We start from the raw sequence: 21,462 nt of genomic DNA, 5'->3' as shown, positions 1-21,462 counted from the left end.
AAGCTTTTGTTAAAAAAGAAATAAATCTCCTTTTTGGAGTTAGTGAGTAATATATATGAAGAGATGATGGTCTGGAAAACAAATGCATTCTTTCCTAGTCAATTTTATATTTGTATTAATGATTATGAAATTAAAAACTTGTCATGTCACTAAGAGATTGACCTTTTTAACTGGCTTATATTTCTTAGTTTTTGTTTGTTTGTTTGTTTGTTTTTTTTAAATTTGTCATTGAAAATATAGAGTGATACTGGCATAAAAAATACGTTTTTTTAAAAAAAATAGATACTTAATAAATAACATCCATTACTTTCTTTTAAAGATATAAAGAACTCACTGAGCAGCAGCTTCCCGGAGCTCTTCCCCCTGAGTGCACACCGAACATAGATGGACCAAATGCGAAATCCGTTCAGAGGGAGCAAAGCCTGCACTCTTTCCACACGCTCTTCTGTAGACGCTGTTTTAAATATGATTGCTTCTTACATCGTAAGTATGATTATAGTGTGCTTGTATATGTTTTGGTTTTGCAAGTCAGGATATAATGCAGTAGGAAGGAAAGAGAAGAAAAAATAAAAGCATCAGTATTTCTGAAGTTTATGAAAACAGCTTGTCCATGTTGACATTATTTTGCAGTGAAAACTGTACCTCAGAAAAACCAAATACACCTCTGTGGGGTAGTTTGTTATCCTTTTTGCGTTTAGGACTTTGTATATTCCTGACTTGGACCAACCTGTAACATCACTTCTCTTTATATAGTCTGTAAGAAAACTACATTATTTTCTACTATTGGTTCTATGTTACACTTTCTCAGTTTATGCATGGAGAATGGAATGTATTTTTCCATTAAAATTCTTAGTTATTCATCAAACTTGTTTCATTTTGCAACAGGGAGAATAAATGCTCATGAACAGTTTTATCTTTTATCCTCTCAAGTTAATAACTTGGTTATTTGAAGAATTATTTCAGAGGGTTGAGTTTAAAAACTGTGATATCCTTTCCACTGAATTGCTTTCATGTCGCCCCATTCTTTTGGGAGAAGGATTTGACAAGAGCTTAGCAGTGATGTTAGTTTTCTCTTGCAAAGTGTGAAGAGTAAGAGAGGTTCTGAAGTGCTACTAGAGACAGTTCTTGCTCAGAGAACAGAGTCAAATGTAAAGGGGAAACTAACAGTCAATTATGAAGTGGTTTTGACTTGGAGTGGAATACTATGATGCCCTCAAATTAATTTTCTCTTTTGACTTAACTGTTCATTTGCATGTTCCACTGTGAGTGCGCATGCATGTTCATTTGGAAATCTTTGTGCTTTGTCAGCAGCTCCTCATCCAGCACACATGCAGTCTGCCTGTTGTTTGTACTTCACACTGAAGGCTTTGCACAGTGCTGCTGCTTTTTAGTATCCCTTAGTTGCCTTTCAGTTTGAGGAGGAATTGGAGTTGTTCTCAGGTGGTGGGGAGGAGGGAAGCTTTTCATGTTCCTAGTTCCAACAGTATTTGTGCCTTTTGGAGCTAGGTCTGCTGTTTCACTTTGTCCTTATATTCTGTTGACAGCCCTTGCTTGAAAATATGAAGAAAAAAATAAAAGGAAGCACTTATTTCTGAATGAGGTTAAAGAACAATAAGTTTCTGGAGGTATAGCTTCTATCTTGTCCAACCAGTTTCAACATGATGTGTTCTGTGAAGCTGTAGGTTTTGTGGTATCTTAGTTGCCTGGATGACTCATTCCAAGAACTGCTGTGTGCAGCCTTAGTCTGTAGGCCAGGGAAGTGAAGCTGTTTGCTGCCTCTTGGCAATCCATTTATCTGGCAGGGGTTATATGAGTTCTTGACACTCTCAATAGTTTAGCAGAGAGACTAAATGCCATTTTAAAAGGATTTTGACTTTTTAAGTCAATGAAAAAACATTGTCTGGACATAGTGAGAACCAACTCTTTCTAGTGGCACCTTTGAAGACTTTAGGTATTTCTGCAGCAGTTGTCTTAAGTCATTTTTCTCACTGATTTTATAAACTTGTAGGAGTCTTCCTGTGAAGATGTGGGTTCCTCTAAAATATGCATATATTTCATTAGTCTGTGTAGATTTGCCTTTCACAGTCATTTTGCAGATTGACAGAAGTAGAACTGAAAAGTTCCACGGACCATGTGTTGGTGCTTGCTACTCTGGGGAGCCTGGTGTTACTGGTTCACAGTTCTGAGGCATGAACTCTGTGAGACTTCTGTTCTCTGAGTGCTGTGAAGGATGGGTTCATACTGTTGTACATTTTGATGTGTTTTTGAGTGCCCGGTTCAGCCAATGGGAAAGTCCAGAGTCTTTGGCTGAAACACTGACTGGCTGCAGGACCTCAATTCTCACACTAGCAGCATCCTTTAAGCCAAAAGTGCTGTGCCTCCTTTCTCTGTGTTCATAACCTTGAGATGGAAGACAAAGTGTTTTTGCTGAAAGATTGCCTAAGTTCTTGTTGCTGGTGAATTTTGATGTATCCCTTAAACAAGTCAGTGTTCTTTCCAACCTGGTGTATGTCCAAGGCTTCATTTAAACTGTGCCTCGTACTTCAAAATGCCCAAACTTTAAATCATCCCTTCAGGATTTCAGGGCCATAGCAGAAAGAGGGATGAATAGCACTTTCACTGTGAATGCACTCAAGAGGTACCTTTGTGTCAGGATGGAGTGTGAAATTACTGGTTATGATAATGCTCCTCATGACAGCTTATGCAGCACATGCATTGTCACTGGTAATGATGTATTTGATACTTGATCATTGCAAAGAGGTCTCTTGAAGCTTGATTTACGCATTCACTATGTAGCTGCCGCACTGGACACTGAATGTAGTAAACTGATGCTTCAGTCATGCTTTCAGTCATGCTTTCAGTCATGCTTTCAGTCCCTGAAAACATACCCAGATTCCACCTCAACAATGACTGCTCACTGCTTTGGATGCATTGCTTCCTTTTGCTTTTGTCCATAGCAACACCAAAGAAAGAGGATTGTTTTCTGTCTGTGTCTGTCTGTCTGCGTGTCCGTCTAGAGCTAGGAATTTATCCCTTAAAAACTGAGAGAGTCAGTTATATGACCTCTTTGCTTCCTGTGAAATTTTAAGACTGTTTGTAAAAACTCACCAGGCTCATTGCTGGGAATAAGTAACTCATCAAAAAAAAAAAAAAGACCGCTCTGGTTATTGGAAGGCTGCACTAGCAATTTTCAGTGTCTCTGCAACAATTTAACAATTTAACTTTTAAAAAAAGTTGATAACCTTTCTACGGTTACCTCTGTTCTGCTTCATGCACTTCCCAAGTGCTGCTGGATGATGTCCTAGCTTCTGCAGATGACATTTTTGATGAATTACTTTGGTAATGTGGTGGGCCATAGTGATCAGATTTGTACTCTGAAAGGTGCAAATCTCTGGAGAAGGCATAGAGAATTAAAAAAAAAAATAGAGGAGTTCTATTGGATCTGGTTTTGCTTTTTGTAATTCCCCCCTCTTAGATTCCATTTTTGTTAAGATTAGCCTTATTTTATGGAGTTTCCAATCTTTGTTCTAGAACATTTGAGTTAAATATAGGAAAAGTTATCATTAGATTTTTAACATGTCAAGTCCCCTTGACGACCTGGCAATCCCTTTATGTGCAGGTGATGACATTACTGAAAAAACTTGTGTACCGACTTCATTTGCTGACAGCAAGGAATTATGCCTAAATGTCTGGACTAACAAAGAATTTAGAAGAAGGAAAAGTATCAGGTAGGGGGAATTTCCCAAATAGCTTGACTGTGAAGCAAATGTACATTTCAGGCTAAACTGTTGCCTGTGTACTTTCACATTATGAAAAATATGAGAGTTGAGCCCCTTGGGGATGAGACAGATAATAAATCTCAAAGACAAAAAATATGCTCAGTGAAGCAGTTTTAGAATTATTTTCTTGAGGAAATTATTAAAGAAATATGGACTCTAGGTATTTAGGAAACCCTAAAAAGTCTTTTGTGATTTTTTTTTTAAGAAACATTATTACTGATATTTGAAAAATTAATAATACAGCTATACAAATAGTTTTATACTTGTCCTGGGTCCTTTCTTTGTAACAAGCCTCCTCCCCAAAAAAATCCCTCACAACAGTGGTGGTAGATTTTGACTATAGTTGTCTTTACCATTCTGTGTTGGGTGTTTTTTAAATAATTGAATACAAGATATAATTCTAATATGAAGTATCAGAGCCTACTTTTGAAGTCTCTCTGGTTTAAAAATATCAAAGGTTGATTTATTTCACTACATTGCAAACTAAGCAGGTCTTCATTGTCCAAAGGAAAACAATTTTTTGAAAAAATTTTATTCTATGACTGCACACAATGAACTTGTGAGAGAAGTGTTTGCATCTGCAAGTAACACGTAAAAAGAATAGTTTTGATTTCTGCACACTGCAGCACTCTGATATGGATCATGGCTTGCAAATGTTTTATTATTCTTTTGTATTGATGTAAGATTATTTTTCTTGTGCTATGAAGAGAAAGTTAAACAGTTATGTGGAAAAAAACCCTGAGTGAAATGGTATACTGTGCAAATTTGAAGATGCAGTGTTACAAAATGGGGGGGTTCCTCTCTGTTTTGGGTGGGGGACTCCCATCATTTCATTGTTCCTTAAAAGCTGGAAAAAGGTGGAATAACTTGGCATTAAATTGCTAGGTTTCTTTGTTATTTAGTGTATTTTACCTAGAGAATGTATGAACACTTCAAGGTTACTTGAAATATATGAGAACTGACATACTACATAAAAGCTTTTAACTGAAACCTGGGGGAAGAAAGTGCTAATAGCAACAATATGCATAAATTAAATTCCTATACTTGCTTGTGAATAATTTTCACAGAGCTACATGCCTATATGTAGAAAATTAAAGCTTTTTTGTGTTTCCAGATTTATAAAACATGATTTTTCTTTTTAATAAAGGGATGCAATATTTAATTAGTGATACTTTTATATTGTTTATACCATTTTAAGAAAGCCTTGTAAGAATACGTTGCTTCCCTGGGGTTCCCATGTGCTATTGTCATTAATACAGGCACAACACTATAGAATTTATGATTTGATTTTCAGCCTGCCCTCCTTTATGGGAGGGGAGCATGAAAGGATTGTTCCAAGACAGAGTGGTTTCATCAGAGAAGCTTTCTTAAGAAGTGCTCACCACCACTGGTCACCCTCCTCAGTGATGCTTGCAGAGCTACGCTGCAAACCAGACCACTGAAATGAAATTTACTTTTCAAAACTTTGTCTGTGAAGACATATTTGGGCTCTGCCCACATTCTTTAAAAGGGAAGGAGCTGCATTTAAAAAGCTCGGTCTTGAAAGCATAGTGGATATATAGAGAGAAGCCCTGTGCATGATCTAGAAATAAGATGAGTAGGAAAGCCTGTGGTGGTGGTTAATGAGGGAGAAGGATGTCTGTTGTGTTGGTATGGAACTGCCCTTTTAGATTAATATGGGTAAGAGGGGAGGGATTTCACCTTTCAGTTTGAACATTAGCACTTATAATTAACTGAATGTTTAAAAACTTCACTCTAAGTTACAGTTGCCTAACTGCAGCTGTGGTAAAACTGTAGCATAAGTGCTTTTACAGAGCCTGGAAAAGCCACATTTTCAGATGAGTGTCTTTTCTAGGCCTTCATAGAGCATTAACAAACAGATAGCTAGCACTGAGTACTCTTTTTTTTTTTTCCTTTTGAACTTCAGTGCATTCCCCATTTTTGTTCCTTGCAGTTCTGTATGCCACTGTTAACACATTCGGGGGACAAAGTATTTATTGATATGCATCTATTTGTGTATATATATATATATATCAAGAAAACCAGAATAATTTTTTCTTGCACACAGGTGAATTTTTTTTTAAAAAAGAATATTGCAAAAAACTAAGGAATAGTATTTCAAAAAGCTCCTAATATAATTTGGGAGCATGAGTATATGAGTTTTGGTGAGAGTCTAGGGGCAGATTTTCCAGGCTTCAGTTAAGTAAGTGTTACGGAGAAGTTCCCAAGACTTCCAGCAAAACCATGTAAGTCACTCTCTCTGAAAACATCCTGCTGGCAGGGATTGCATGGGAGGACAACAGGCTCTGGCAAAGAGAAATGGGTAGGAGATTCTGCTATCCTGTTGTAAAGATGCTCTTGTTGCATGTGTAACATACCCAGTTCTGCTTTTTTCCGAGTTACTGCTCCACAGCTTGTATAGAGCTATGCAGAGTCCATCAGATACAGGAGCAGAACTTCTCTGCAAGTTGCAGACTTAACTGTGGTTGTTCTGATCCATAGTGACTGTGCAATGCTAACTTATTTTTACCCTGGGAAAGAGTTCAGTTCCTGAGATACAGGAACAGGAACTGAACTCTTCCATCCTATCAGCTTAGTTGGAGTGCTGAGAAACTAATAGAGGAAAAATGCTTATGTGTCTCCTTCTCTTTGATGAAAATGTAAAGTTGGATCCATTACCTTTCCAAAGTGTGTACGGGCTTGGATTTTTTGACAAGATAGGAATTGAACAACTGAATCTAACAGATTGAAGGAATGATCATGCATTAATAGGAGAAGCCCTGAATAATTCTTGTTTAACATGACAATAAATTAAAGTCTGTTCTTTTGTTCGGAAGGGAGATATAGCAAATCTTCCTTCATACATGAAATAAATGTGATGATTGCTGATGTAAATGGGTGTAATGGCTTTAAACTGAAAGAGAATAGATTTACATTTGGTATAAGGAAGACATTCTTGACTGTGAGGATGGTGAGACACTGGAACAGATTGCCCAGACAAGCTGTGGGTGCCCCATCCCTGGAAGTATTCAAGGCCAGGTTGGATGGGGTTTGGAGCAACCTGGTCCACTAGTGGAAGGTGTCCCTGTCTATGGCAATAGGTTTGGATCTAGATGATCTTTAAAGTCCCTTCCAAACCATTCCATGATATGTGAAACTTAACCTATGTGCGTCTCTGTGTATTTAAGTGGTAAGTCAGATGTCACTACATGGAGTTTATTTTGTGGGGCTTTTTTCCATTTCTTAATATTTTTATTCTGGTTTTAGTAAAGTCTTGGTAAACCTTGTGTTTTGGATACTGTTTAAGGTTAGATATTTAATATATTTTTATATGAAAACTTAAAAATGTGATGTTTTGATTCAACAGCATTCCATGCAACTCCTAATACTTATAAACGAAAGAATACAGAAACAGCATTAGATAATAAGCCTTGTGGACCGCACTGTTATCAACATTTGGTAAGATAATTTTATAAGTTACAATTCACTGAGTGCTAGTGCTAGCTGCAGTATAGCAGGATACACTTAATATAAGGACACACTGGATCTAGGATAGTGCATATACTTGTGGGCCACTTGCAGTCAAGTAGGTTTTCTTCAGTGGGTGTGAAAGAAAAGATTTAAATTCCAATCATCTTAAATAGGAATATATTTTAGATCCGTTAGATGTAGCCCGAGATATTGTAGGGAAGAAGTATTATTACCTCTTAATGATGGTGTTGCTGCTGTTGTGTCCAGTCTAGTCAAGGAACTGCAGAGTAAGCTCTCTTGTAAATTATATCACAACTAAAAATTATAAAGGTTTTTTAGTTTGCCAAAGGCAGATTCCATCCAGGACTTAAAGTCTTAAGAAGCAAAAGAATGGAAATTAATAAGGTGAGATGTAATATAATTTCAAATCTCTCTCATAATTCCCCTAAATTTTTTAGTATGAAAAACTATGCAATTTTCCAATCTAAAAACTTGCTACACATTGTCATACCCCTTTCCACTAGAAAACAAATTACCAGTACTTGCATTTTAAAAAATGCAGAACACATATTGTTGAAGTGCCATGTGCCAGAAGAGTTCCTGTGTTTTGACAGGTATTCTCTGTAGGAAATTCTCATTTTTTCTGTCATCTGGGAAAATAGAAATTTACTACTGAATTATTTTTCACTTGGCAGCCAAAATAAAAGGAGAACTGGAATACTGACATGAGGACTTTGTAAATGTAGATTTTTTTTCATGGTAGTATCAAAGGTATTTTATGTTCATGGTTAGAGTACATTTAACTGGAATTTCTGTGTACATGATTATTTTGTAGAATAATGCAGAGTTATGCAGTATACAAGTAGAATGTGCCCTTCCCCAAGCCCTGATCACAGGTGAAAACACTTTTTTGATTATTTTACTAAAAACTGTGATGTTTTGTGTTTAGGAAGGTGCAAAGGAGTTTGCAGCTGCCTTGACCGCTGAGCGTATAAAGACACCACCCAAGCGCCCGGGTGGCCGCCGGAGGGGGAGACTCCCAAACAACACCAGCAGACCCAGCACACCAACAATAAATGTCTTGGAATCAAAAGACACGGATAGCGACCGAGAAGCTGGAACGGAAACTGGAGGAGAAAACAATGATAAAGAAGAAGAAGAAAAGAAAGATGAAACATCGAGTTCCTCTGGTGAGGCTGGTCAATGCTTCTTTATTCAGTGAGCTGCAGTGCTTGAGAAGATAAAACAGAACCAAACCAAACAAAAAAAACTAACAACAACAAACCCCACCAAAACAAGTTGAGCCCCACAATCCTAAAAACATGTATTTGGAATGTATGGGACTGAATGAAAAGACAGAGTAATAATATGAGTTTAATGAATCAAAATCCTGGAAGGAAATGCCCAAATTGTCTCAATTTTCGTATAGATCATGTAATTGAATAGCTACTGTTAGCTTCTGCAAGAGATATCTGAAAAGCATTGGGATTTTGTGGTGCTTAGGAAACAACAACAACAAAAACCTGGGATATTTTTAACTGCAATTAACAATTTGACATTTTTAAGGGCTGTGTAAAATTTTTGAAATTACCTTACTCTCAATTATTTATTACAGAAGCAAATTCTAGGTGTCAAACACCGATAAAGATGAAGCCAAATATTGAGCCTCCGGAGAATGTGGAATGGAGTGGTGCAGAAGCCTCAATGTTTAGAGTTCTTATTGGCACCTACTATGACAACTTCTGTGCAATTGCCAGACTGATTGGGACCAAAACGTGCAGACAGGTAAGAAAGGAAGCTACTTGCTAGGGGTGATAGCTTTTTACTTTTAAAACTGAAGTATAGAAATACCAGTATTGATTACTAGAAGAGAAAATTAATTAATTTTCTTGGTTTTCCCAAGAATGCTATGATCCTGAATTCATACCACAAATACATAAAAGTTAGTTTTAAAAATGTTTTTAAATAAAATTTAGAGGAGGTTTAAATTAGCCTATCAGTTATTAAATGACAAAAATAATCAGCTTTAAATGTATTGAAAAAAGACTATGACTGGATATAATCTGTAAGTTGTTGGTTGAAGGAAATCATACTAACTTAGAAAATGAGCAACTTTCTACTAGTGAGAGATTTATCGTGGATGTATTATGGTATCTCTTGTTAGGTGTATGAGTTTAGAGTAAAGGAATCTAGTATTATTGCACCAGTCCCTGCTGAAGATGTTGATACTCCTCCCAGAAAGAAGAAAAGGAAACACAGGTAAATCTGTTACTAAATAACCTTAGCATAACAATAAATTGGAAGCACAGGGGATCAGAACAGAAAGTATTTTGGAGGAAAAGTCGTGCAACATTTCTTTTGCTTCCAAAACCAAAATTTGCAGCAGTAAAACAAAATGGTGTTTTGGTTTCAGACAAAAGTCTTACCACCTTGGCAAATATAACCTTCCACTTCTCTTTCTCTCTCCCTTCCTTTTAAGCTCTTTAACAACCAGAGTCTTGTTAGCAGATTCTTGTAGGTGTATTGCTGCAAGTAGTCAAAACACAGCTTGTTGCAACATTCAAGATAGTGTGGTATAATTTTGTTTGCAGCAACAAACATAAAAATTTGGAAGCATTACAATGGGATTCAGTAATGGTTATACATTTAATTTTGTAAATTAAAACTCATATTTTTTATGGTAAAGTGTATTTCATTAAGATTCAGATGGTTAGTAAGAAAAATATTGTAGCAAACTAGTAGGATTGCCTTTTTTTTCTTTAAGAGACACTTCCTTTGTAGCATCCTAGTTTCATTAGCAACTAGCAAGAACCAGGCTAACAAGCTATTTTCTGGAATGAAGCTTCAATGAAGAACAAAATCAAGCATTTTGCTTGGGCCACGAAGACCATCTGAAACCATTTCTGTTGAAATTTTAAACTTGGTGGCTACTGTCTGTCAGTAAAATGCATTTTTCTTTGAGAATACTGAGGTTCAGAATATGCAACTCTGCACGGATTTTCTTTTTTTTATTGCCAGGGATAAGAACACAGGAGATAAAAAGCTGACTGAAAATAAGCTAGAGCATTTCTTTCAGCAAGCAATAAGTACACTTTTTTCCATATAGTTTCCTATGTCTCCCTTTAATGTTCCCTATATTCCCTGAAGTTTGTTATTCCAGTTCTTCTCCCATCAATTTTTCTTGCTTCTGTCTTAGCTTGTGTAAGCATATTTATTATTTCCAGGCTTAGTGAAATTCCTGATACTGGCTCAGAGATACTGTTGACGTGGAATAGAATGTTTCTGCTTTGTAGCATAGAGGCTGGCGATGTCAGCTAGGAAAAGATTCAGTGAGCATCTGGAAGAGATTCTGCTCTCAGCAAAAGCTATTGATTTTAATGCTCTTGGCACAGTTTTCAAGTGTTTGGGCATTTGGTGGGCTTGGCGGTTTAAATTTAGGTTATTAGCCATGGTGCAAGCTTCGAATATGCAGCTGGGAATTAGCTTGCTGTCAGATTCATACAAGTTGCTATAAAAATAGTGCCACTACCTCTATTTAAAAAGAGCAACTAAAAGGCTCAAATGTATTTTGAAGCTGAAATGGATTTTATGGTTACCAGGATGACATTCTTTTGGAGCAGTTTTGAGACTTTTTTTAGTTTAGTTTTTTTTTTCCCAAGTAAATAAACGCGCACACCATTGCATGGGGTTTCTTGATGTTTTTTTGGTTTTATTAGTTGGCAATATAAAAACTTTTATGGTAGCAATTTAGTTTTGAAATGCCATTTAATTCTTCTAACTCTCCTTGAAGGAAGGGAATACATTTTTTTATTTCCCAGAATATGTGGCAGTCAAGCTGTCTCTGTTCTCCTATGTGCAGTCATCTTTCAAAAAAAGGAAAATAGTTTCGCCTACCTACATTCTGCTGTAATATGAGCACTCTAAAGATGTCACACAACCAGCAATTGGGACAAACATCTGGAAGTCTTTCTCTGTTCTTCACCTTTCTTTTAGTTGAGTTTACTCACTCTTAGAGTAAATCCAGTCCTAGAGCTGGGAAGACCCTTCTTTTACTTTTGCACTTTTCCTTTGAAAGGGTCTTACTGATCTGCAGGTTTTCCACGTGTGCACGTGGCAGATAGCCTTTGAGCAAAAGCAGTATTGACCAAGGAGAACAGCAGCAGCAGAAGGCTGCCTTTAGTGGCCTCTTGTAACTGATTGATAGCAGATTTTCTTACAAGACTTGCCTATTTCCCATGTCATCACGGTGCCTGTATAGGCATGCTGAGCAACTAGCTGGCAAGACTACACCCCTCTTGGATGGTGAAATATATTCTCTCCTACTTGCCTGTGTCATTTTTGTTAGATGACCATAATAAGGCTGATTAATGAGAGAAGGTGGCTTTTAATGTAGTTGCTTTTTGGAGAAACAGGAAGTGTCAGAGCCTCTCCTATGTATCAGAAATTACCCTGGCAGTTTAGGAAAACTCTGCCTTCCTGAGGAGTAAGTACTTTGCATAGAAGCCAATAAAAAAAATCTGAACCAAGACAATTCCAAAAAGCATATATGTGTGCTGGAGGGACAGTACTTCAGTACCGTTCATTCTTCTATATGTATGTTTTTCTTCCATTGCTGGGAGCTGAATTGTATTTGCTTTAACTAATCAACACTACTTCCTCTATTTTGGTAAAAATTTGTTACTGATTGTAAGGCCATGTTCAGCTGTTTTTTGATTATTTTGGTTTTCCTCTTCTCTCTCATCCCATATTCAGATGCCACTTAGTAAATTTTATTTGAAAGTATTTTCTTTTTTTTCCCCACTTTCTCCTTTTCCTCCTCCTGTCCTTGCTTTCTGCTGGACTGCTGTTCACTGCATGTGTTTGAATAGCTGATGTAGTTCTGCCAAGAGTTCAGGATGCCTTTTTGTATGGATTTAAAGTCTCACTGTTATCAGGTAGAAGGTGCAGCTGAGGCATTGGCACAGATTCTTATGTGCCACCTGGTTGGAAGGCTGAATCTTGGAGTGGCGGGGAGACTGTGGATAAGATGATTTAGGAGACTGAAGTCTGAGTGATGCCAGAAAATCAAACACTGTAAAGACTCAATTACATATTTGACATAATTGGCATGTATTTTGAATTTTCAGTGCTCTTTCTGATAGCAGAGTATCCCTGTGCAGAGCAAGAAATGCTAGTGTAGCTTCTTCCAAAGAATGCATTTTTACTGCCTGATTAGCTGATACTGCTGCCTCCTAAAACCACTGGCAAAGTCTAGTAGGTTGTTGGGAGAGAAGAACAGTATTTTTGACAGCTTCATGATGCTTCTGGAAACACTGGTTTTCTAAGCTGGCTATCCTGCAGATGTCAGCAACCATGTGCAAATCCACCGGCTTATTTGGGAACCTGCCACTTGAGTTTGCAGTTTGCTTTTTTTAAATGAAGCTTCAAGTTGTGAGTGCTCTCTCAACTTTGCCTTTTCCTTGCCTTTGCTTCCTGGTGCATGGGACCAGATCTTGCCTTTTGTTTCTGTTTGAGATGGCAGATTATAGGGCAGATAGAAAAGTTACTCCACATTTAGTATGGTACCAGGCTCTAGCTCTGTGCACTAACCAGGGGAACTTGCAATGCTTCCTGGCAGTTTTGGAAAGTTACAAGCCAATGAATGTACTATTTGCTTGTGCTAAGCAAAGCTCCTGTCAAGCTGGTCAGTGTTGGCACCTTCATGTTGTCTTCTGTCATTCCCCACAATTCATGCTGACACTGTGTGTCTCCAGCTCCTTTCTTGCAGGGCTCTCCTCCTCCCATGACTCCAGTTTCCTGCACAAGAGTGGCTCAGTGGGTGCCTTTCCCATCGTGACTGCCATCTGTAGTTTTCTTTCTGGTTTGAGTTGTTAGCATCAGTGCTTTGTTGATGGTGGCATTTTACATTTAAAATATTAGGATAAATAATAGGAAAAATATTAGGATTTTACCCTAGGAAAAGAAAAAACCCTACTAATTGCTAACGAAATGGTATTTTAAGAAGTCTAGCCACCCATCTAGAACAGCTTGGTGTGCTAGTAGGTCCTTATTATCTTGGGGTGACAGACAAGTTTCTCTGAAAGACTTTTTCAAAAATACGGTATGTTACGTTTTCCAGATACCAGACAGACAAAAGAGAAAGTAGTTTGATGTGCATTAGAGTAATTTAAGTTAAAATTGCACTCCTTTCAATTATATGGCAGCTATCTTCTTGCAAAGATTCAATGTCTTGTAATATATGTTGGTAGCCTTTTTTTCTAGGGTGAATCACTCTTAATAGGAATATCATCTATTTATTACAGTGCTCTGTAATGCTGATAGTCCTGGGGTTTTTTTCCTTCCCCTCAACCTCGGTTACCCAGGCAAGTCTGCCTCTGTGTGTTTCTAACATGTTTCTAACATGGGCCCTTTCAAATACCTGTAAGAAAGTTTGTTGTCGAGTTAAATCTAACAGTAAAGCTTTGAGAGGGCAATTTTGTAGAGGATCTTATTTATCTGAAGCTGTGGGGGGGTGCAGCACACCATTTGGTTGAAGTAGAAACTGATATGCTTTTATGAAAGAAGGAACAGCTAAAAAAGTCCTATTTAAATAGTTACAGCAGGAGATATTTCTTTCAGAGTGCAAACTTTTGAGTGTTGCATTCACTAAAAGGCAGAATAGCTTTCTAGGTGTTCTGTGCTAGGGATTTTTGAGTACCTTTGTTCATGAGTGTCCTGGACTGCTCAGTAAATCTGCAGAGAAAGTGAGGTAGCTTGATGCAGCTGGCAGTGTATCATTTGGCAAGGGAATGAGGCTTCTCCCATATTGTCTTGATGTTGCTATATGTCATACTGAGAAACTCCAAGATGTATAAACTTTGAAAATCCTTAATCTATTTTTTTTATTATGTGTATTCACTGAAATACAAGTGCTAACTAAAATGCCTAGAAGTGAAGAAAAAAGTAAACCAATTGATTTCTCCTTTAATTTTAAGGCTATTGAAATCAAAAGTCTGGTTTTCCTTTTAGGTACCTAAGGTCCAGACAGGTGTTTATGCTTGATTGTGTCTGACATGCTGTTTATGGAATAGTTGACATTCCCTACCAAAGAGCTTGCAATCTGAAATGGATATAAAATAAAGGGGTAATTGTAACTTGCAAGAATGTTAAAGTGTAGTGAGTCATGTTATGATAACCAAAAGTATGTTGTTCTTAAAGAAAACCCCCAACCCTAACCCGACAAAACAACAAATCCAAACAATAAAACCCATTACACAAGAAAAGCACCACTTCTGGCAAAGGTGTACTTAGCTAAGCTGACTGAGAAAGGGGACACTGAAGGAAAACTGTAAGGACATAAGAGAAAGGTGTATAGAGTTTGAAGCAGAAGGGGAAAAGCTTAGTGCAGTACCACCAGTCAGAACAACCGGGGAAAAGTCTGTCTGGCCAGAAATAAAATATTGAGGCCACATCACTCTGGCTGTGCCAGACAGACATCATCATCTGTTGTCTGCATACTTGGAGCTCATCAGGTGAAGGATAGGACTTGGCTGTGATCTGTAGACAACAACCAGTGCTGTGCTGGGGCGGAGTCCTGTGAATCAAACAGCTGGCAGACTTTCACCCCCCTATTTAGACATGACCCTCCAGATCTGCAATTCCGAGTCCTTCCTTCTGCTGCCGCTTCTGCCTGCTAGAAGCGGCTCCAGCAACCTGCTCTTGGCAGGTTTTCCTTCAAGGCCATCTGAATTTAAGCATTTCTCTAGCCTGGGCTGGGTGGGGACTGCTTGTCTGTACAATTCTGGGACTAGAGGAATGGTGTGGGGAGGGGGGAAGCAGCCTGCAGAGCTTTGGTCCTGTCAACCCCAAGAGACTGGGACAGGGTGTTTCTGCTGCAGTCACCTCTGACTTGTGTGCAGTTGGCAGATGTTCATGTTACCAGAAGCTTTCCCATCTTAAGTTAAGTGTGGGTCCAAGATGCAGCTCCCTTTTCCAGCCCACTGCAGGAGGAGTTCCTGTCAACCTTCTTGTTTGTTTTGTGTTTTTGCAGGTTGTGGGCTGCTCATTGCAGAAAGATACAGCTGAAAAAGGGTTAGCATCTTTCCATTCAATTTATGTCCTGAACTTTTAAGATTCTACTATTGCTTTTTTGGTTTTGTCTTTTGGGGGGTTTGTGTTTGTGGCTTTTTTTTTCCTATTTTTAATGTTAGGCCATTATATACATTCCGTGGGGAGCTAGAGATTATAGAGGAATAATAAGAAAAAAAAGTAAGCTCTCATTACAGATATTGTAGGACAAAAGGTACTCTGGTTTACATAACTGGAAGAGTTCTGTATAATTCAATTAAAAGGGAAGGAGGCTGAGTTTACAATCTTTTCAGTATGGCCTCATCGAAGTACAGGTAAAAATGGTATTAGCAATTGGAGCTGCGATAAAAACTGCTTTTGTGGGTTTTTGTAAAAAAAAAAAAAGCTTATTTTAGAAATAGTTCTCTGAAAATCTGTTGAGAATAGTTGGGACTTCTAGCAACATAAATAATTGATCAGTTTGTCTCTCTCCTTTTTTGTTGCTGATTGCTAACTTGAGCACTTTTACAAATTCATGCAAACCCAACACCAGCTCAGTAGTATTAACAGCAAATATAATTTATATACCACCAAATTTTCCTAGCTGCTCTGTAGGTAAAGCTCTAGACTCGTCCCTGATATTTCCTTTCTCGTCTAGAAGACTTCAACATTGTCTGTACTGGAAAATTGACTTGGGAAAGCACAGTGGTATAATAGCCAGGTATTATGTTGCCAGTGTTAACCTGCTTGAAAGCTGACTGTTGTTCCATATTAAAAATTACTTTTGACTATTTGATCAAATTTATTTTGCCGAATAATATCGGTCCTGTTATAGAACATATTCTCACAGGAAATTATACCATTGTAGTTTCGTTTTTCAGTTTTCCACAGTAAAGAGCTTTCAGCTTGAATACTCAAAGCAGCTGAGTAATGGGCAGAATAAAGTGCCCTAGAAAGCAGGAGCTAATGGTGTAGAACATCTCACTAATGTTACAGTTCTGGTTAGGTGTCTCAGGTTTTTAACCCCACTCATTTGTAGGGTTGGTTTTTTTATTCATGGTTGGGACTTTCTTAGTTAAATGACTCAAAGGGAATTTCTACCTTGGAGAGTGAGGGAAATTGTGTATTGTTTGTTTGCAACTTACAGCTTTACAAAATGTTGCTATTTTTATTCAGATGGGTCATCGAATCATGTTTACAACTATCAGCCATGTGATCACCCACGTCAGCCTTGTGATAGCTCATGCCCATGTGTAATTGCTCAAAACTTCTGTGAGAAGTTTTGTCAGTGCAGCTCAGAATGTAAGTAAAACATTTAAAAGTAATCTATAAACATCTTTCCCTGTCCCACCCTCTAGCTCGGTACTGCAGTCAGTCCGTACTGCAGACGGTGTTGCAGTAGCAGCAAATTGTATCAAATAGTGTGAGCATGTGTTCAGTTTAATTTGGCCCTCATAATTAGCCATTGCATGAAGTCAGAAAGTCTTCAGACTTAAAACTGAGGAAGACTAAAATCAGGAAAGGAAAGAATTTACAGTACTTCTGAATATTCTATACAGATATCAGTAGCTGTGTTATTATTAATATATTAATATTCTGATATGCTATAATCTGCACGGTCTTAATTTTACGTTGTACTTTTTTCATACCTGCTCTTTTCCATCTATTCCTTTGTAGGCCAAAACCGGTTTCCTGGATGCCGTTGTAAAGCACAATGCAACACCAAGCAGTGTCCGTGTTACCTGGCTGTGCGTGAGTGTGATCCTGACCTCTGTCTCACGTGTGGAGCAGCTGACCACTGGGACAGCAAAAATGTTTCTTGCAAGAACTGCAGCATTCAGAGAGGATCCAAAAAAGTATGACCATAGTTGCACAACTACATGCCTAATACCTGGGCTCTGAGGTGGTTTTATGTTTTCAAGCCAGAGAATGGAATTTCTTTGCCTTCGTGCTGTCAAACGCGAAAAGAAAACAAAACCCCCAAACCAAACAAAACGACAAGGGTGGTAGCTGTCACTTGTTAGCTTGCTTATATGCTGCTGTTAAGCTCTGTCTACATTCTGTCATGTACCAATTAGTGTTTTCTGTGTAGCACTGCAGTGGATTATCTCCTTTCCCCCATTCAGGCTTCACTTGTAATTTGCAAATAGGCTGCTGTTTTAAAGTGATACCTCAGCAGTCCTTCCCTAGATCAGCATAAGGAAGTTTGTCTCAGACACAGAATGGCTGTTTCTCTATCCAGTTGTTGATTCTAATGCACAAACTTGTATCAGGTATACTGAAGATACCTTGAAAAGCTCATTCAGCTCTGGTAAATCAATCAATCAACCAAAGTTTATTTCTACTCTGGAACATCACCTCTAGGACATCACCTCACAAACTAGTTCAGTCGAGTACTGAGCTAATGAGTGTGTAGTAGGCTTTTGTCTGCAGACCTTTCTAGGTTGAAGTCTTTAGTAAATGTGTTTTTATGTAACACCCTCATTTCCAGGTTAAACTAAAATTTTTAATGCTTTTCAAATACTTGAGGTTGTTTTTCTTTTACATACATCTTCTGATCCACAAGCTGTAATTTTAGTGTGCATTCAATAACTAGAAGAATCTATGTTTGTCCACTCTCCTGGAGTCCCAACAAATACATTTCATAAAGTGATACAAAACAAAATGGAAAAAACCCCCTGAACTCAAACTAAGCCAGGCATGTCTAAATTTTTTGGTTTTTTCTACCCCACAGCACTTACTATTGGCACCTTCAGATGTGGCAGGCTGGGGAATTTTTATCAAAGATCCTGTACAGAAGAATGAATTCATCTCTGAATACTGTGGTGAGGTAAGGATGGAGAATGCTCGTTATGTATGAGCTTAGTTGGTGAAGTTTTCTGTTGACAAGGACCAGCAGATTGTGTGTAACCTGGTATCATGTTTAGACAGAGTGATGTGACTGACTAAGTGCACAGACACTGGTGTCAGAGACTCAAAACCCAGGAGCTACATGGTTGAAATGTCACAAAAAATTTGAAATAGGTTCTTGTGAAAATGAGAGGCTGGAATGTCATTTTTATCTTAGATATAATTTTGGTTCAGACATGCTTGGAATTTTGTGCCAAATCATTTCGTACAGTAGGTGCTTTCACAAAATTATATTCTGTAGCAATAGAACCCTGAATCAGGTATGCAGTCTTGATTTTGAGATGAGAAGCAATTCTTGCTTTTCTTCTGCTCTGAAAGGATTTATTTATGCTAAGAGCAAATGGTGGATGTTTTGTTAGTGCAGAATGCTTGCTAAAGTACTTTATGTTTGGGAATACTTTCAATCCCAGAGAATAAAATACCCTTCACCTGTCTTTCAGAATGTCTGGGGTTTTTGACCTTAAGCTGCTAATATTACAAAAGGGAAGAGTTCATCTCTTTTATAAAAGTACTATTTTTTTCAGATTATTTCTCAGGATGAGGCAGACAGAAGAGGAAAAGTGTATGACAAATACATGTGCAGCTTTCTGTTTAACTTGAATAATGGTATGTATGCATTAGTTTGCAACCCTTGCAGCATAAATAAAATATGTATGCTCACCATTTTGTTCAGCCCTGTTCTTTTGCAGACAGCAGGTAACACAGAGATTTTTTTTCTGCACATCTTTCCCTATCAATTTTGATAGCTAGTGTTTTATTTTTTTTCCCTAAATGCTAGTCAGCTAGATGTAGTGATGGAGCCTATTACACAAGTAACTATACAAGATGAGTAGAAGTTGAATTTCATGGAGTAAAATTAGATGCAGGCTTTAAGTAGACTAAATAATTTAAAAGGCTTGCCGAGTATTGCCTGAAATAATTTTACTATGACTTAAATCAACCAGTAAGTGATGATGGTGATTGTGTTGGGGGGGAAGGAAAGCCACACACAGATACGTGCTATGTGGCTACTGCCACTAGCAGATAAAAATACAGACTGCAGTGTCAAGCATAAAATACCAGAAAAGAGTTGAAAGAAGGAAGAATCCTCTGCTTTATGTCAGTGTTTGCTTAGCATATTTATGGAGCTTGTCCTTGTGGAATAAATGTATAGAAGCTTCAAATGAGAAGCTAAGGTAGTGCCACTGTGGCAAGAGGTAAAGGGAAAGCACAGTGTGGAGCAGCAGGAATATTTTGTCTTGCAGAATGGTACATCTGTTGTAGGATGATGGGCCAGTTCTTCCATGTAGGAAGCTGTGCAGTTATCTTCTCCAGCTGTTAAAATCCAAGCACACTAGGCACTAAACACAAAAACTTGTTTGTAGGTGACTCTCCATCATTTGTGGGTTTTGTTGTTTTTCCACCCCCCTAGATTTTGTGGTTGATGCAACACGCAAGGGCAACAAAATTAGATTTGCAAACCATTCAGTAAATCCCAACTGCTATGCAAAAGGTAAGTTTTAAATTTTCTTGCTTTTCAGCAATGTATGAAATGTTGTGAGATACTTGTTTAGCATGCGCACTTTATCAGTATTTGTACTAACATAAGCTTAAATTTCTTTTATACAGTTATGATGGTTAATGGTGATCACAGAATAGGAATATTTGCTAAAAGAGCCATTCAGACTGGTGAAGAACTGTTCTTTGACTACAGGTGGGTAGATGGATTTTGTAATTTCTTTGTGTCATACTGGATTAGCTTTCAGTATCTCTGTTCAGCTCATAGTTAATTACTCCACCTGCCTGGTCCTTCAACCTCAGGTCTCAGCAGCTGAGAAGCAGAATGCACACTCTGCATTGTATTTTTAAGCCAGATATCAGAGTAAGACTGAATTGAGCAAACTTGGAACAGCAGCTTGTATAGAGCAAAGTTTAGTGACAAATGGGGACAGACCTGCACAACAGACTTTAACTGGTAGGGCTCCTTAGTACTAGTATGGGCTTGACTCTCCCATCACTCAGAAATGGGCAAGAAGTATTGTGTTATTAGAGAGAAGTGCTTGCTAAGAATGTGTTCCTACTTTCCTCTAAAATCATCCCACTTGAAGAAAACTAAGCTGTCCAGTGCCAATACAGTGCAAGTCAACCTTCAGAAATGCAGTTGCTTTCCACTAGCTAAAATGACCTTCAGCTTGGTGAGATTCAAGGTGAAAAAAAGTGTGGAATTTTAGTGGAATTTTGTTTCCTCTTAATCAAACTCCTCTAAAAGTAGTTCCTTGAGTGGTCAGCATTGTTCTGCACCTGCAAATTCAAATGAGGAGCAAAGGCCCCAGCTGGTGATGAAACTATGGGAAATCTAAGTATTCCAGTCTGTAGTGCCTTCTGTCATGTCAGAACAATGAAGCTGAAATGTTCAGTGATACTGGTTTTTATTTGCCTTTTTTTTTTAATTTCAGATATAGCCAAGCTGATGCCCTTAAGTATGTGGGCATTGAAAGAGAAATGGAAATCCCTTGACACCAGCTACCTCTTCTTTTAAACAAACAGCTGCCTTATCTTCAGGAATTTCTAGTACTGTGGGCAATTTTAGAAAAATAAAAATGATGCAATTTGAAATTATGTATTTGCAAAGTACTGTAACAGTAATTTATAGTAACAAATTTTAAAAAAAAACAAACAACTTTTTATTGCCTTCTCACCAGCTGCAAAGTGTTTTGTACCTATGAACTTTTGCAATAATGTGGTGTGGTACATTTTTCAACCTTGAATAAAGGATACTTGAACTTCTTCATTTTTACTGGAACTGAGTTGGAATTTTGTGTCAGCCAGTTGAGGAAGCAATGTGAATTTAACTTGTAACTTCTGAGCAAAGGCAGCTCCACCCTTGTCCCCTCTTGATACTGTTACTTTAGGTCACATTTAAGATTCATGTGAAGATTCAAACAGTGTAGGAGACATCAGTCAGGTTAAGGGTGGTGCTGCAGCACCTCAGTCAGTCTTGGTCTTGCAGTTTTTGTGCTCCCTTGGCATGGCAGCTACATTCATGTTCTCTATAGAGTAATGGCTGCAGCTGAGAAACTCCTACAATTAACCTTTACATCCCAACATCCTACATCCTCAGCTCCTACATCTAACCTTTTGTCACAGGAAGAGCTGCACTGCATTTTTTTTAGTCTTTCTCCACTTTTGCCGAGTTGCATCAGACAAGAGGTCTCTTCATTAACAGTAGAGGCATTTAATGCAGGGGAAAAAGGGTTGTCCCCCCCAAACAAAAACC

The 21,462-nt window shown here is 38.0% G+C and overlaps 1 protein-coding gene across 5 annotated transcripts in view; it reads left to right on the top strand.

Moving 5' to 3' along the window:
- EZH2 (enhancer of zeste 2 polycomb repressive complex 2 subunit) overlaps positions 1-20,976 on the top strand; it is a 48,969-nt gene extending 27,993 nt beyond the window's left edge. For 4 of the 5 annotated variants that reach the window (XM_029961815.1, XM_029961814.1, XM_029961813.1 and 1 more), the window contains exons 8-20: positions 320-483; positions 7,147-7,238; positions 8,200-8,440; positions 8,866-9,035; positions 9,415-9,509; positions 15,280-15,320; positions 16,473-16,598; positions 16,974-17,152; positions 18,031-18,126; positions 18,731-18,812; positions 19,618-19,698; positions 19,815-19,899; positions 20,642-20,976. In XM_029961815.1, coding sequence (XP_029817675.1) covers positions 320-483; positions 7,147-7,238; positions 8,200-8,440; positions 8,866-9,035; positions 9,415-9,509; positions 15,280-15,320; positions 16,473-16,598; positions 16,974-17,152; positions 18,031-18,126; positions 18,731-18,812; positions 19,618-19,698; positions 19,815-19,899; positions 20,642-20,702 — 1,513 coding nt within the window. In that variant the 3' untranslated portion in view covers positions 20,703-20,976. The remainder of the gene's footprint in view (positions 1-319; positions 484-7,146; positions 7,239-8,199; positions 8,441-8,865; positions 9,036-9,414; positions 9,510-15,279; positions 15,321-16,472; positions 16,599-16,973; positions 17,153-18,030; positions 18,127-18,730; positions 18,813-19,617; positions 19,699-19,814; positions 19,900-20,641) is intronic. The other variant, XM_029961816.1, reaches the window with a different exon arrangement.
- Positions 20,977-21,462: the final 486 nt, after the last annotated feature.

Source organism: Manacus vitellinus, unplaced genomic scaffold (assembly GCF_001715985.3).
Source record: "Manacus vitellinus isolate BGI_N305 unplaced genomic scaffold, ASM171598v3 scaffold_3_pilon, whole genome shotgun sequence".
Classification (NCBI taxonomy): Eukaryota; Metazoa; Chordata; class Aves; order Passeriformes; family Pipridae; genus Manacus; species Manacus vitellinus.
The sequence above is the reverse complement of the archived record's forward strand: the minus strand, read 5'-3'. Positions and strand labels throughout refer to the sequence as shown.